General features: G+C 47.0%; 1 protein-coding gene across 12 annotated transcripts in view; it reads left to right on the top strand.

Annotated features, from left to right (window-relative positions):
* GTF2I (general transcription factor IIi) overlaps nt 1–16,700 on the top strand; it is an 82,574-nt gene that overhangs the window by 21,965 nt on the left and 43,909 nt on the right. For all 12 annotated transcript variants that reach the window (XM_049789504.1, XM_049789503.1, XM_049789502.1 and 9 more), the window contains exons 3-9: nt 1,271–1,409; nt 1,975–2,109; nt 4,755–4,938; nt 5,093–5,121; nt 7,476–7,530; nt 8,003–8,046; nt 13,365–13,442. In XM_049789504.1, coding sequence (XP_049645461.1) covers nt 1,271–1,409; nt 1,975–2,109; nt 4,755–4,938; nt 5,093–5,121; nt 7,476–7,530; nt 8,003–8,046; nt 13,365–13,442 — 664 coding nt within the window. The remainder of the gene's footprint in view (nt 1–1,270; nt 1,410–1,974; nt 2,110–4,754; nt 4,939–5,092; nt 5,122–7,475; nt 7,531–8,002; nt 8,047–13,364; nt 13,443–16,700) is intronic.

The raw sequence follows: 16,700 nt of genomic DNA, 5'->3' as shown, positions 1-16,700 counted from the left end.
GGTATGATTTCTGAGCATATAGCCAGGAGTAACCCCTGAGTGCTACTGGATGTGACCCAAAAACTTAAAAAAAAAAAAAAAAAGTCTTAAATAAGGGGCTGGAGCAGTGGTGCAGTGGTGGGGCGTTTGCCTTGCACACGGCTGATCCAGGACGGACCTGGGTTCAATCCCCCGGCGTCCCATATGGTTCCCCCAACCAGGAGCAATTTCTGAGCGCATAGACTGGTGTAACCCCTGAGCTTCACCGTGTTCGGCCCCAAAACAAACAAAAAAGAGTCTTAAAAGCAGTCTAGAGGTCCAGAGAGATAGTATGTGGGCCGAGACATATGCCTTTTATGTGGTCAATCTTCTCCCCACCAGTCCTGTCCACTGGATCCATCTGTAGCACCACTTGGTGCCCTGAACTTCAGTGATTCTCACCCTGGACAGCCTCGAAGAACTTCTGGGGGCTCTGGGTGACCCACACCCTTGACCTATTCATGAACCCGCTGGCCAGATTGGCTGAAAATTGTAGGATCACCCTTTTAAGCCTTTTAGATCACAATTTTTCACATTTTTTAAAATTCTGCAATTTAATTTTTTGGTTTTAGGAGCACTCCCAGCAGTGTTCAGGGGGTTACTTTTGCCTCTGCTCTCAGGGATTATCCTGGCAGGGATAATATTGTTTGGGTGGGGGAACCACATGGTGTGCAGGGGATTGAACCTGGGCCCCCTGCATGCAAAGCAATTGCTGACCAGTCCCATAAACATTTTAACACTCAGTTATGGTCTCCCTGTAAATGAAATATCCTAAGGAATAATTACTTGGTCTCCTCAGAGTGCATTTATGATTCAGTTCGTAGTGAACATGGTAACTGTGATGTTTGTGATCTTCTTTCTGGGGCAGAGGCCCAGTTAGTCTGTGGTGTCCAGCACCCTTTTGGACTCCACTAACTTACCTCCCTGTGTAGGGGCTTTCGATCAGTGCCAAGCCCTGCCCCTCTGCTCTTTCTCGGGTTTTTTCTTTGGACTCTCTTGCCAAACCTGGTGGTGTTTAAGGGTTAGTCCTGGCTCTCAACTCTAGAGTCACTCCTGGTGGTGCTCAGGGCTTATTATTAAGTCCTGGCTCTGTGCTTGTTTCGGGGATCATCTGCTCAGGATGATCATCAGATGGCCAGGATCAAACTCAGGGTCAGCCACATAAATAAGCAAATGCCTGACACTCTGTGCTATTGCTCCAGCCCCTAGCCTTCTTTACCTCTCTATACATGTGTTGCCATATGTGTTGCAGTGTAAAGAACTGGCCAAGTCCAAGGCAGAAGTGGCCTGCATCGCCGTGTATGAGACAGATGTGTTTGTGGTGGGCACTGAGCGAGGACGCGCCTTCGTCAATACCCGGAAAGATTTTCAGAAAGATTTTGTAAAATACTGTAAGTTTATCAACTTTTTCTCTCCCCCTTTCTCTCTCTCTCTCTTCCCTCCCTCTTTCTCTCTCCCTCCCTTCTGTAGGCCACACTTGGCAGTGCTCAGGGAGTATCTGACTAGTGAGCTCAGCTCAGGGTGCTTGAGATCAAGCATCCTTTGTACTATTGCTCTGGCCGGTCTTTGTAGAATTTTTAGTTAGAACCTCATTTATTTCCAAGAAGATACCATTTTTATTAAAGTTATGTCTTTTAGGTTTTTTCTTTTCAAAAGTTCACCCTGTTTTTTTTTTCTCTCTGTCTTTTTGTTTGTTTGGGTCACGACACCTGCAGCACTCAGGGGTTCCTCCTGGCTCTATGCTCAGAAATCGCTCCTGGCAGGTGCAGGGGATCATATGGGATGCCGGGATTCGAACCACCATCCTTCTGCTTGCAAGGCAAATGCTCTACCTCCATGCTATCTCTCCAGCCCCAATTTTTCTGTCTTAATACCAGATCGTAAATGTTAGAAAATAGGAAAAAATGGACATAGCATTCAGGATATGGGCTCTTGAAACCACTCAATGATTTGCAGGTGTCGAGGAAGAGGAAAAGGCTGCAGAGTTGCATAAAATGAAGTCTACAGGCCAAGCTAGCAGGATGAATGTGGATGCCGTGGAGATCGAGACACTGCGAAAGACTGTGGAGGACTACTTCTGCTTCTGCTATGGTGAGGGGCCGGGGGCTTACAAATAGGGAGCGTGAGAAACCTGGTCGGACAAGCCTGTGAAATGCTTTCGCAGACTAATTGTCCAATGCACCAGGAATGACTTGACTTTGCATTTCTTGGGCAGAGAAACTCAGAGCTGCACTTTTGGGGCAGCTTCTCCTCAGTCCTTCATGGCCAAGGTTTGGGTATATGGTGTCCAACACTGTCCTTTTACTGGGGTCCACTTCCCTCGTCCAGTTCACTCCATCTCATCCCACAGTCTACTTCTACCAAAGACGCTTAAAAAAAAAAGTACTCTATACTTTGGTGACCTATGTGCCTGTCACCACTTTCAAAAATCTACAGACAGTCAATGTGGATGAGAACTAAACCGGTGGCATAATAAAATTATAAAAATCAAAAAAAAAAAAAAAGTACTCCAATTTTCTTTTTTCTTTTCTTTTTTGTTTTTTGGCACACCCAGCAGCACTTAGGAGTTACTCCTGGCTCTGTGCTCAGAAATCGCCCCGGCGGGCCCAGAGAGATAGCACAGCGGTGTTTGCCTTGCAAGCATACTTTGTCTTCTATTTTTATAATTATGTAAATACTTTAGAAAAGATTTTAAATAAAATAATGATTTAAAAAAAAAAAAAGAAAGAAATCGCTCCGGCAGACTCGGGAGACCATATGGGGTGCCGGGATTCGAACCACCGTCCTTATGCATGCAAGGCAAACACACTACCTTCATGCCATCTCTCCGGCCCCCGTACTCTAATTTTCAGTACAGTTGCTGAGGGGGTTTCATTCACCCTCTTTGGCATCTTCTTCCCTCCACCATAGAAGATGCCCCATTCCTGTCATATGCCCCAGCCTCTTCAGAGAGCACGTTTCCTACTGAATATCTGTCCTCATGCTCTTTGTTTTCACTGTCTTTGGACATTTGTGGTTCCACTATTGGTTTCTTTCTATCCCTCGTACGAGGGAGATCAGTTTGTCTGTCTCTCTCCAACTAGCTGCACTCAGCAGGAGACTGTCCAGGTCCCTCCACCAAATGGCAAATTACATGACTTTTTTTTTTTTTTTTGGTGGCTGAGTAATACTTCATTGTGTTTATATATCACAGTTTCTTTCTTTTTTTTTTTTTTTTTCTTTTGGTTTTTGGGCCACACCCGTTTGACGCTCAGGGGTTACTCCTGGCTATGCACTCAGAAATCGCCCCTGGCTTGGGGGGACCATATGGGACGCCGGGGGATCGAACCGCGGTCCTTCCTTGGCTAGCGCTTGCAAGGCGGACACCTTACCTCCAGCGCCACCTACCCGGCCCCATATCACAGTTTCTTTACCTAGTCATTTATTCCTAGGCATTTGGGTTGTTTCTAGGTTTATCTTTTTGCGGCAGTGCTGTAAGGAACAGAGGGGTGCATAATGTCTTTTCTCTGTTTTGTATTTTGGGGGATTATATTCATAGAAGTTGCCCTGTTTAGAGCAGTGTTAGCTCTATTATGGGATGAAGAAGGAGGTATAGTTTGCTGTGTCCCTTCCACTCTTCCAGAGAACCCGCACTGATAATGAAATCCACAAGAGAGCTGTTTTTGAGGGTTTTTTCGTTGGGATTTGGGGCACACCCAGCAGTGCTCAGGGCTCATTCCCAGCACTGTGCTGAGGGATCAGTCACTTCTGATCTGTTTGGGGCACCATGGTTTTTTGTTTTTGGTTTTTGGGTCACACCAGGCAACGCTCAGGGGTTACTCCTGGCTCTACGCTCAGAAATTGCTCCTGGCAGGCTCAGGGGACCATATGGGATGCCGGGATTCCAACCATTGTCCTTCTGCATGCAAGGCAAATGCATTACCTCCATGCTATCTCTCTGGCCCTGGGGCACCATATGGAATGCTGGGGACAGAACCCGGATTGGCTACGTGTAAGACAAGCTCTCTACCTGCTAATCTTGCTCCAGCCCGGTAGCTGTTTTGTTTTTGAGGAGTTCAAAAAAGCAACCACCTACCCTTAATGAAACCATAACCAACAAATTCAGCATGCGAGAATGTATTTGTTCCCCAGTGAGGTTGTAGATAAAAAGTCCAGCCCTGGGGAAAAGAGCTTTTTGGCATGTCTGCCTAGGGCCTGATAGATAATATAAGGACTGACTGCGAACATACATGATCCAGGAACAGACTCAGAGATGAGCCGCTGCTGTAATAAAGGGAGAAATTAGAGTGCGTGTGTGTGTGCATGGTCTACACACATACTGGTACACGAAGCATCTTCCTGATTGGATGCTGGAACCTCGTTTTAGGGAATTCCATGGACTCCACAGGTAATGAGGTGGTCGGTCAGTTCTCAGCAACCATAGATAGTTGCCTTCCAGATTGCCTGACAGCATGTGGTTCGGCTGACTATTTGTGAGAACCTTTCTACCAGCTGGGCTGGCATTGAGTGACCGGCTGAGACATGAACCAGTCAGTGCCCCCCTTTTCTCTTCCATATTGGCCTGAGAGCTGTGCCTGGTTAGAGCTTCTGCTAAGGGGCCAAGGAGCCTGGCAGATTTCTGTGGGTTTGTGGTCAGGTGTATGTAACCTGGGTATCTAGAGGCGGTTGGGATTCTGGTCTTGGATTTGGTGACATGGTTAGAGCCATTATTCTCCCCTGCCTTTCCCTTCCTTCAGGCAAAGCGCTGGGCAAATCCACGGTGGTGCCTGTCCCTTATGAGAAGATGCTTCGAGACCAGTCAGCTGTGACTGTCCAGGGCCTCCCAGAAGGGGTTGCTTTCAAGCACCCCGAGAACTATGATCTCGCCACCCTGAAATGGATTTTGGAGAATAAAACAGGAATTTCATTTATCATTAAGAGGTGAGGTACTTTTTCCCTGGCCTGTTCAAACCTATTCATGTGAACTTGAACATTTTAAGTTTCTGCTGACTAGTATAAATGTGGCAGTTATTGATGATTTTTGATTGTTTTGTTTTCCCTATTCATGATTTATTTTGTGTGTATTTTATTGCAGACCTTTCCTAGAGCCGAAGAAGCACCTAGGTGCGTGAGTCCTTTTGCCTGCTTCATAATTGGGTGGACGTGATTGCTTTTGTTTCCTTGGGTAGTATAACAGGAGGAGGCTTGGGTTATCAAGAGTAAGGGAAGGGTTATCGAGCACAGAGACTGTGGACTTTTTAGATACTCGACTTGCTTTATGATGTACTTTTTTTTTATTGATTTTTGTTCTTTTGGGGCCGCATCAAAAAACTTGGGGGTTTGGTGCTCAGAGCTTACTCCTGGCTCTGCACTCAGTATTCTCTCCTGGATGTGCTTAGGGGACCAAATGGGATGCTGGGATTGAACCTGGGTTGGCCATGTGCAAGGTGGGTGCCCGCCCTGTTGTTTTTTATTTCTTCAGTCCCATGCATTTTTTTGTTTGTTTGTTTTTGGCCACGCTGGTGGTGCTCAAGGTTACTTGGCTCTGCACTCAGAAATCGCTCCTGGCAGGCAGGCTCTGGAAACCATATGGGATGCTGGGAATCAAACCAGGTTCATCCTGGGTGGGCCATGTGCAAGGCAAAGGCCCTGTCGCTGTGTTCTCTCTTTGACCCTGTATTGTACTTCTTTTTTTTTTGGTTTTTGGGTCACACCCGGCCGCGCTCAGGGTTTACTCCTGGCTCTATGCTCAAAAATTGCTCCTGGCAGACTCGGGGGACCTTATGGGATGCCGAGATTCAAACCATGGTCCTTCTGCATGAAAAGCAAATGCCTTATCTCCATGCTATCTCTCTGACCCCGTGTACTTCTTTAATGTCTAGTTCCCCCAGCAGTGTTGGGCTGGTTATTGGGGTTACTGGGGATTGGACTGAGGACCTTGAACTCGGCTGCCATGTGCACACTTTGAGCCATGTGGATGGCTCTGATTTGAGAAGCTCACTCCTTGGGCCTGCCTCGTTTCCCAGAGCTCATCCTTGTATGGGTCATAGCACTATGGAAGTGCTGTTCTTTTCTTGTGATACTCAACTTGTTCCAGCTTTAACAGGACTCCCCTTTCTCTGCAAAGTGCTTTCATATCTTTGTTGTAAGTTAATTCTCCTGGGCTGCACTCTGGGCTTTCTATGGAGTCCTGACCATTGGCCGTGCAGTCTGACATGGCATGTTCATTGTCTTTATTTGTTTGTTTGTTTATTTAGTTTTTGGGTCATATTCTGTGGGGCTCTGGGGTTACTCCTGGCTCTGTGCCCAGAAATCGCTCCTGGCAGGGCTTGAGAGATAGCATGGAGGTAGGGTATTTGCCTTGCATGCAGAAGGACGATGGTTCGAATCCCAGCATCCTATCTGGTCTCCTGAGCCTGCCAGGAGTGATTTCTGAGCGTAGAACCTGGAGTAACCCCTGAGTGCTGCCGGGTGTGACCCTCCCTCCCCTCCAAAAAAAAAAGAAAAGAAAAGGAAAAGAAATTGCTCCTGGTAGGCACGGGGAACCATATGCGACTCTGGGATTCAAACCACCATTCCTTCTGGATTGGCTGTGTGCAAGGCAAAAAGCCTTACCGCTGTGCTATCTCTCCCCCCCCCTTTTTTTTTTTGGCCACACCAAGGAGTGCTCAGGGCTTACTCCTGGCTCTGTGCTCACGAATCAATCCTGGTAGGCTCAGAGAATTGGGGGGTGGGGCGCTAAGGATTGAACCTGTGTAACCTGCATGCAAGGCAAGTGCCCACCCTGTTGTGCTACCGCTTCAGCCCCCAGATACAGTTTTTTGTTTTGTTTTGGGGTCACACCTGGTGACACTTGGATTACTTTTGGCTCTGAGTTCAAAAATCACCTCTGGCAGGCTCAGGGGACCATATGGGGGATGTTGGGAATTGAACCACTGTTGGTTCTGGGTCGGCCGTATACAAGGCAAACACCCTACTGCTGTGCTATCTCTTTGGCCTCCCCAAAACAGTTTTAACCGCTATCTTTTGGGGGAGGATAGGAGATGCTGCTCAGGGCCTCACCCAGAGGGATCTAGGGTCTCCTCAGTGTTCAGTTTTGGAGGGACCATGTGATTGAAACCAGGCCTCTGGCTTGCCACGGTCATGCACTCACCCACTGAGCCCTCTGCCCAGCCCCTCACCTAGAAAGTTGTTGGGCTCCAGTGCAGTGAATCCAGCAGGGTTTCTTCAGGCTTCCACATAAAGGGAAGGTGCTGAGACATGTGTCACTCTGTCATCCCTTTTTGGAGACCCTCCATTGGAGAGTCACCCTTCCCAGCTCTTGGCTGTGGAATGCTGTAAATGACTTGCCTTCATAAGTGGTGACAGTGGTCCTGTCCTGGCAGGTGGTGCTACTTGCCAGGCATCGGAGTAATTTATTAGTGAATTTGCTGAGGTGTGGACAAACCTAAGTGGGATTTTTTTTTTTTTGGATGTAGGTGGTCGCGTGATGGTGACAGATGCAGAGAGGTCCATGCTGTCCCCGGGTGGCAGGTAAAGAAAGCAATGGAATGGAGTGGGTCTAAGTTCTGAGTTTTCCCGGTCTCTGTGCTGAGGAGATTGAAAACCACTTAGAATCACTTAGCTGCATGTTAGAGTTTGACGAGCTTGTGAGGACCTGATCTAACTGATTCCTGAGTGAAACTAGAATGTTTCCTGGGAAATATATAGCTCTTGTGACTGATCTGTGTTATAGGAGAGCCCACAAAGAATGTGCTTTCTGCATATGGTTGATGGATATTAAAGTCAAAGTTTGGGTTTGGTAGCTGAGTGTGCGTGTTGCAGTGTGGGAGGGAGGAGAGATAGAGAGACAGAGAAACAGAGAAAGAGTATGTGTTAATTTTGTGATGAGGGGATGATTGTGTGGGTGGGTGCAGTGGGCAATGAGAATGTATGAATAGCTTCATATGTATGCTGTGCCTGAACTGCTTGGGGCACTTACCAAGGCACCTCCTTTTCCTTTCAGCTGTGGCCCCATCAAAGTGAAAACTGAACCTACGGAAGATTCTGGTATGTATCACTCATGCTTTTAGAGTCCTTCCTTGGCAACATTTATACAGTGAAGGTTTTTTTTCTGTTTGTTTTTTATTTTATTTTATTTTTTTGGTTTTTGGGTCACACCCGGCAGTGCTCAGGGGTTATTCCTGGCTCCACACTCAGAAATTGCTCCTGGCAGGCATAGGGGACCATATGGGACGCCGGGATTGAACCAATGACCTCCTGCATGAAAGGCAAATGCCTTACCTCCATGCTATCTCTCCGGCCCCTTAAATTTTTTTTTAATTTCGGTAGGCCGTGTGCAAGGCAAATGCCCTAATGCTGCTTCATCGCTCCAGCCCCTAAGGGTTATTTTTTTGTGGGGGCCACACCCATTTGATGCTTGGGTTACTCCTGGCTATGTGCTCAGAAATCCCCCCTGGCTTGGGGGGACCATATGGGACACTGGGGATTGGACCGAGGTCCGTCCTAGGCTAATGCTTGCAAGGCAGACAGACGCCTTACCTCTCCGCCACCTTTCCGGCCCCCCCTAAGATATTTTTTGATTTGTTACATGTTAATGTCAAAACTCTAAAAGATCATTAGTTTAATAATAGTTACAAGCTTACTGCTAGTTACACATGTTTTGTTTTGTTTGGGGCCACGCACAGGCTCAGGGCTTACTCCTGGCTCTGCACTTAGGGATCACTCCTTATAGGCTCAGGGACCATACCAGGAATGCCAGAGATTAGACTTTTTTTTTTTTTTTTTTTTGGTTTTTGGTTTTTGGGCCACACCCTGTGACGCTCAGGGTTACTCCTGGCTATGCGCTCAGAAGTTGCTCCTGGCTTCTTGGGGGACCATATGGGACGCCGGGGGATCGAACCGCGGTCCGTCCTAGGCTAGCGCAGGCAAGGCAGGCACCTTACCTCCAGCGCCACCGCCCGGCCCCCAGAGATTAGACTTGGGTTGGCACTTTGCAAGGCAAATGCCCTGCCTGCCATACTATCTCTCCAGTACTAAGTTTTGCATACTCCTAACCAAAGATTATTTACAGTTTTCAATTGGTTTTGGAAATGGAGGGGGCCTAAGGGGTCTATTACAGGGCAGTCCTCAACTTCGTTCTCAGAAGTCACTCTTGGTGGGGTTGGACATTGAGCTCCGTTGTGTGGGGACTTCTGTATTCTCTCTGACCTGTTTGATTTTTATGGTAGGTTTTATGGGTTTTTTTTTTTAGTGTTAGGGAGCTGCTACTCTTGTTTTGGTGCTCTTGATAACCATGTGGTGCCCGGTTGAACTCAGCAGGTTTGGGCTTCCAGCGTAGACACTCTGAACTGTCTTTCTGTCTCTGTGGCCCCAATTAAGTGCTGGGTTTTCTTTCTTTTCATTTTTTTAAAATTCCCTCCCAATTTCAGGAATAGACAGATGTCAGGGCTAGGCGAGATGGTACAGGAGTTCAATCACTTGTCTTGCATGCAGCTGACCTTGGTTTAATGCCCCATCCCCCATATTTTGTGTACCTCAGGTGTGATCCCTGAACAGTCAGGTGTGGCATGCCTGGCCAATGTAAATTGTTGATTCTGCAACAATTGATAACAGTAGCATCCTCTTCTCCTTTTGTTACTTGAGTTACTTTCTGATTATCTCAATGTTATTTATGGTGCTTATTTTAGTTCTGGAGATATTTATTTTTGTTTTTGTTTTTTTTGAGCCGCACCCGGTGACGCTCAGGGTAACGGCTTTTCGCTCAGAAATCGCTCCTGTCTTGGGGGACCATATGGGACGCTGGGGGATGGAACCTCGGCCTGTCCTAGGCTAGGACAGGCAAGGCAAGCACCTTACCTCTAGCGCCACCGTGCTGGCCCCCGGAGATATTTATTTTTAAATGCCATACTTAATCTGTATTTTATTGGGGGTTGGTGAGATTTAGGTTTTGGGTGGTGCTCGAGATCATATGGGGTGCTGGAGAAAAAACTAGGATCAGCTGGATGAAAGGCAAGCCCCCTCCTATACACTTTAACTCCATAACTGTGCTCGCACCCCTCCCCAGTGTTTTGGGAATTGAGCTAGTTTTCTGTTGAACTGGCCTTTCTTAAGTGCGAGTCAGTGACATTCTGTCACAGTGTGGTTTTCCAGCAGCATCCTAGCCTGGCTTGAGAACATCCCCAGAGCCCTGGGTGGAATCCTGCAGGCCCTGGGTCTGTTCCTGTGAAATCTGCCTTGTGATTTCACTTTCTCACGTTAGGGAATTAATCAGCAGTACAGTAGTACTTTGTTTTTCTATCAGCTGCATCAGTGCATTATGTTTTTTGTTTTTTGTTTTTTTTTTTTTTTTTTGGTTTTTGGGCCACACCCGGCGATGCTCAGGGGTTACTCCTGGCTGTCTGCTCAGAAATAGCTCCTGGCAGGCACGGGGGACCATATGGGACACCGGGATTCGAACCAACCACCTTTGGTCCTGGATCGGCTGCTTGCAAGGCAAACGCCACTGTGCTATCTCTCCGGGCCCCGCATTATGTATTTTGATCGTGTGTAGTTTCACTCTGGCCATTGGGAGAATCTTTGAGACAGTCTCCTTTCCTGTCCTCCCAGTGTTTGCGGACACTGAGTAGTTCCCTGTCTTTGTCTTTGGGCCTCAGAGAGGAGCTCTGGGCTTAATTCTGATTCAGTGTTTGGAAATCTCACTCCTGGGTTCTTGAGGGACCCATCTGAGATGCTGGGGATTGTGCTATTGCTCCAGCAACCCATTCCTGTCATTTAAAAATAACTTGTTTATTTTTTTTGGGGGGTGGGGAGCCAAACCTGGCATCACTCATGGGTTACTCCTGGCTTTGCGCTCAGAAATTGTTTCCTGGCAGGCTTGGGGGACCATATGGGTGCCAGGAACTGAACCTAAGTCCATCCCAGGTCTGTTGTGTGAAGACAAAAGCTCTATCAGCTCCTATCAGCTCAGCTCTATCACTGTGCTATCACTCTAGCCCAAAAATAACTTTCTTAGGGAAGCAGTTCAAGGTTTATCTTGATCTTTCCTTTATCTAGTCCTGGGGATCAGCAGTTTTCACCAGGAAATCCTGTTCCTTTTCATTTTTGTCTTTTTCTGTCACACCTAATGGTGTTTGGGAAAGCAGCGGCCCATTCTGGAATGGTGTCTCCTGAACCCCACATGAAAACCTGAGCTTTCTAGCCCCCCTCGCCCTCAACTAGCCTGATATGTATTTCCCCTTTTTTTGTTTGTTTGCTTGTTTGTTACCTTTTTTTACCAGCAATGCTCAAGAGTTACTTCCTGGCTCTGCTCTCAGGAATCACTTCTGATAGTGCTTGGGAGACCATATGGGATGCCGGGGATCGAACATGAGTTGGCTATATGCAAAGCAAATGCCCTCCCCACTGTACTCTTGCACCGGCCACCATATTTTTCTTCTGTGGACAGATATTAATCAATCCTTTTAACAGTAGTGGATATGCTGCTTACAGTTGGGCTATTGCTTCTTCTAAGACATGAGCTGGATCTCAGGATGTTGCCCAGCAGCCAACATGAAAGTGTTAGGACCACCTGGAACCTGTCGGTTTTTCTTTCCAGCCCACCAGTTAGCTGTCAATTGAAGGGAAATAAACTTTATGTGAAGATTAGCTGGATGCAGGCCAGGCTTCAGCACACACCGTGGTCTAAGATCTTGCACTAGAAAGAGACAGACATGTACTGGAGAGATACACACCACATAACACACACACTACACACCCCTACATATCTGAGCTTGCCTCAGACAATGGAAATGCTGAATACTGTTCCGTCCAGAAGAAGTTGTTAGCTTCTCCCATGTAAGGGGCCACCTTTTCCAGTAGCCATTAGATATAGTTGCAGTGTTCAGTTAAAATGAATTACTCAGGGACCGGAGAGATAGCACAGCGGTGTTTGCCTTGAAAGCAGCCGATCCAGAACCTAAGGTGGTTGGTTCGAATCCCGGTGTCCCATATGGTCCCCCGTGCCTGCCAGGAGCTATTTCTGAGCAGACAGCCAGGAGTAACCCCTGAGCACCGCTGGGTGTGACCCAAAAACAAAAACAAACAAAAAAAAATTACTACTCAGGGCCGGAGAGCTATTATGACAGCAATAGTACAGTAGGAACGGTAATTGGCATTTGGCTTGCATTCGTTGACTCGAGTTTGAACCATGATATCCCATACGGCTCCCTATGTACCATCAGGAATGAAAATCTGCAGTGTTGCAACTTGCCATAATAGACGACATAAGTGAACATTGCTTCCTTAACTTGGTGACTCTTCACTACTGTTTTTGCTCTGCCTTCGGTTTCAGCCCAGATTTTATCTGTAATTGACCGGAATCTTCTTTTGATTTTCAAGGGGAATATCCCCATCCCCATTAATAAAATGGCACTTACTACAAAAGATTGCTTTTTGGTTTGGGGCCACATCCAGTGATGCTCTGGAATCATTACTGATAGTGCTCAGGGATGGGATGTTGGGGATCAAATCTAGGTTGGCCACATGTAACGCAAATACCCTTCCTGCTGTACTATCGCTCTGTCTCCTAATTTGATAATTTTACGTGATGCTCAATGGTTTATAAAAGTAGGGTAAGGGTGAGTGCTCAGGATTGGCAATGCTCAGGGTTTAATCCTGGTAAATCTCCAGGGACCATATGGGATGTCAGGGACTGAACTGGCTGGCTGTGTGCAAGGTAAATAAATGCCTGTCTTCTACAGTTTTGCCTCCTTTAAAGTTTTTTTTTTATGAAGGGCGACACCCAGGGGCACTCATTGTTTTACTCTTGACTTTGCGCTCAAGAAATCACTCCTGGCAGGCTTGGGACCATATGGGATGCCAGGAATCGAACCATCGTCCATCCTGAATCGGCCTCGTGCAATGCAAATGCCCTACCTTACTTGCTGTGCTGAGTAACCCTAAACGCCACTGGGTATGGCCAAAAAATAAAACAAAAATAAAAAAAATTTTTTTTTGGTTTTTTGGGCCACACCCGTTTGATGCTCAGGGGTTACATCTGGCTAAACGCTCAGAAATTGCCCCTGGCTTGGGGGTCCATATGGGACTCCAGGGATCGAACTGTGGTTCTTTCTTGGCTAGCGCTTGCAAGGTAGACACCATACCTCTAGCGCCACCTCTCCGGCCCCAATAAAATGTATTTTCATTAGTAGGTGGAAGGGCTTTTTCTATATTATGTAGCTGACTGCTATGAGTTAAAATGAAACAGTGCATTGAAAAGAGTTATTTCGAGTAGGAAAAAAAAAGTCATTCCCCCGGTGTTGACTTTTTCTAGACCTGGAGGGCAGTCATAATATAACATGCTTCCCCTCCCCTTTTCATTTTTCCAGGTATTTCTTTGGAAATGGCAGCTGTGACAGTAAAGGAAGAATCTGAAGATCCCGATTACTATCAATTTAACATCCAAGGTAATACTATTTTATACAAATACTATTTGATTGTCTAATATATAACATTCAAGGTAATGCTATGTAGAGGAGCTCCTCTTCTTCAAACTTACTGTGGTCTTTGCTAAGCCTGTATTTTTTTAAATTATCTTTATTTAAAACACCGTGATTACAAATATGATTGTAGTTCTATGATTACAGTCATGTAAAGAACATCCCCCTTCACCAGTGTAAGATTCCCACCACCAATTGCCCAGATCTCCCTCTTCCCCACCCCACCCACACCTGTATTTGAGACAGGCTTTTTATTTCCCTCATTCATTCACACTGTTATGATAGTTTTCAGTGTAGTTATTTCTGTAATTGCACTCATTACTGTATGTGATGAGCTTCATGTCATGAGCTGCACCTTCATGGATAAATGGGGGGAAATAATGGTTGGAACTGAGGCAGTAAAAGATTAGAAATGAGCTTTGTAAGGGTAGTATCAAGGTCACGATACAAGATGGATATTATGCATATATAAACTATATGCATTTAATACTATCAATATATATTGTACGCATGGAAGCACTAGCCCCCCACATGGTTTTTGAAATGGAGACCAAGGAGAAAAAATTTCCAGTGACTGTCCCAACGTAAACCAGTGCTGCAATGGCCCGCCCGCCTCCCAAAGCACATTCCCATTAGTGTAGGGAGAGGTAGGGGGAAAGCCTGATGACCCCTATAGAGTCCACCTGGACCAGCGCCCAGGGAAGGCCTGGAGTCCAGGGGAGAATGTGGGGGATGGCTGAGGGCCTGCCAAGGCCCCTGGCATGGGGCCTCCCCAAACCCCATACCTGGCAAGAGCTGGCCTCCAGAATCAAAGGGAAAACCGGAAGCCAGATATCTGCCCGCCCTCCTCCCCATGCACCTTGATGGGCCTGTATTAATTCATGATCTTTCGTCGGGATAAGAAAGATTTCAGGCGTGGGTCATGATCTATGTGGGAAATGTAACAGCCACTGACACTTTCACGGAGATAAGAGTAGCCCAGCAGAGCTCTTACTTCTCCTGTTCCAAGTGCTCTCAGAAGCAGGATGTGGAAGGGCTCTAGGCTGGGAGCTTGAATCATTATCTTAACAGCCATAAGAGCAAGAGTTACTACTTGAGCTAGTGCTTGTCATTTCATTCCATATCTTTTGCTTGATGATAGAGAAGGATTTAGAGGTTATAAATCTCACACCCCAGTTTGCTTCCAAGCATTTGATGCTCTCTATTTAGGAGGGTGGTTTTCAAAATTCATTGCAGCTTTAATTCTTACAGTGCAGTAAACACTCATAAAGCCTAAATAAAGACTAAAACTCATTTCCTGTGTGTAGCTCAAAACAAGATGAGGTAGAGTGCCTGCACTTCCTGGGCTTCACAAACCTTGTTAGGTCTGTCCAGCCACTCCGACGTTTCTGTCACCCACATTTTACATGGTTGGCTTTGCCTTTGCTCCCTAGCATGGACCCCAATGGTCTCTTGTTTGGGTTTTTTCCCCCTCACCATAAGTTCATAGTTCAGTGTGAGCAAAGTGCTTCCCCTGCAGCTGGTTGGGTGGGTTTCTCTAGTGTCTATCATGGACAAGTTGCCTGGTTCCGGTTCATACCTGTTAATAAAAAGGTACTCAGGGCCAGGCAGAGTCGAATGGACTGGCCTATCTGCTTCCAAGATGGGGAGGCATGGGGTCAGTTTCTTGCACCCCACAACCCTTCAAGCATTGAAATGAGAATAGCCTCTGAGCACTGCTGAGTATGGCTTAAGAGGGAGGTGCTGAGACAGGCGCAACCAACATTGCTGCAAACATTTGTGTGGGGCTTTGTGTGTGGAAAAGTCATTTCTCTGAGTAGATTGTAAGAACTGGAGTAGCGGGGACAGATGGTAGATTTTTAACTTGGTAAGAAATGGCCGAGCTGGGACCTTGACTTGGGCCAGGCCTGGCCCAGCCTGCTAGGCCTATTTTCTCAGTGAGCCGCTTTGGCTCTTTGAGCTCTTGCATGTCCCCTTGCAACTCTGTACCCTTGTCAGCAGCATGTGGTGAGTGCTAGGCCAGGTAGGTGCTGATTTGTGTTTGCCAGGTAGACTTCTTCCTTAGAAACGTAAGTCATTAAAGGTGCCACACATTTGTGTAGCCTGTGTTAGGGGCATGTGAGCATGTATTAGCAGGTGTGGAGCCTGTCCTGGTGGATTTTATTTTTCCTGCCCACCAGGTTTTAGCAAGCCGCACCTTCCTGCATGCAAAGCCTGGTGTTTTCCACAAATGTTCCTTTAGGTTTATTTGCATTTCATTTGAAGCATTTTGAGTCCCGCTGCCCCCTGCCCCTTGATCTCATTTCTGTGTCTAAGTGCAGTTTGTTTTTTTGGCCACACCTGGCAGTACTCGGGTTACTCCTGGCTTTGTGCTCAGAAATCACTCCTGGCGGGCACGGGGGACCATATGGGATGCCGGGTATCAAACCAAGGTCCATCCTGCGTACAAGGCAAACACCCTACCACCGTGCTACCACTCCAGCCCCTCAAGTGCACAGTTTGACTTTGCCCGCACAGATGGACTTTTCAGAGAGGTTACTTGCATTTGGTGGATCTGTTCTTAACATCCTGACAATTTTATCTTCTTGCTCTTCAGTGATTCCAGTACCAAGACCTCCAGAATACCTGTGTGCTGGCCTCTCTGCTGCTTGCATGCTGGAGGCCCCTTCCCCATTCAGTTCTCTAGGATAAAACCCAGATTTGTTTGTTCTTTTTTTTGTTTTTTGTTTTTGGGCCACACCCGTTTGACACTCAGGGGTTACTCCTGGCTATGCGCTCAGAAATCACCCCTGGCTTGGGGAGACCATATGGGGCGCAGGGGAATTGAACCATGGTCTGTCCTACGCTAGCACTTGCAAGGCAGACACCTTACCTCTAGCACCACCTTCCTGGCCCGAGTTTTGTTCTTATTTATGTTTAGGGTTCCTTGGTGTAGTGTTGGCTCTTCCGGGAACCCCAGGTCTCTAAGACCCTGGAGGTGCAGTCCTGTTGACCCTCTTCCCCCATCCCCAAGCTTTGTGCTCAAGAGTCCCTGGGGTTCAGTCCTTGTAATGCTCAGCCAACCAAACCCAACAGTTGAGTTAAAGGGCAGGGATCAGAGGGTGATATACCGGGCATTGAGCTCAAATTCCAACACATAGAAAGCTTGTGTCCTGACTGCTTTGGGGCATGTGTCCTTACCAAGTTGGTGGTTGCCAGCAGCCATCCTCTTGACTAGCCAAGAGT

This window comes from Suncus etruscus, chromosome 15 (genome assembly GCF_024139225.1).
Source record: "Suncus etruscus isolate mSunEtr1 chromosome 15, mSunEtr1.pri.cur, whole genome shotgun sequence".
Taxonomy (NCBI): domain Eukaryota; kingdom Metazoa; phylum Chordata; class Mammalia; order Eulipotyphla; family Soricidae; genus Suncus; species Suncus etruscus.
The sequence above is the reverse complement of the archived record's forward strand: the minus strand, read 5'-3'. Positions and strand labels throughout refer to the sequence as shown.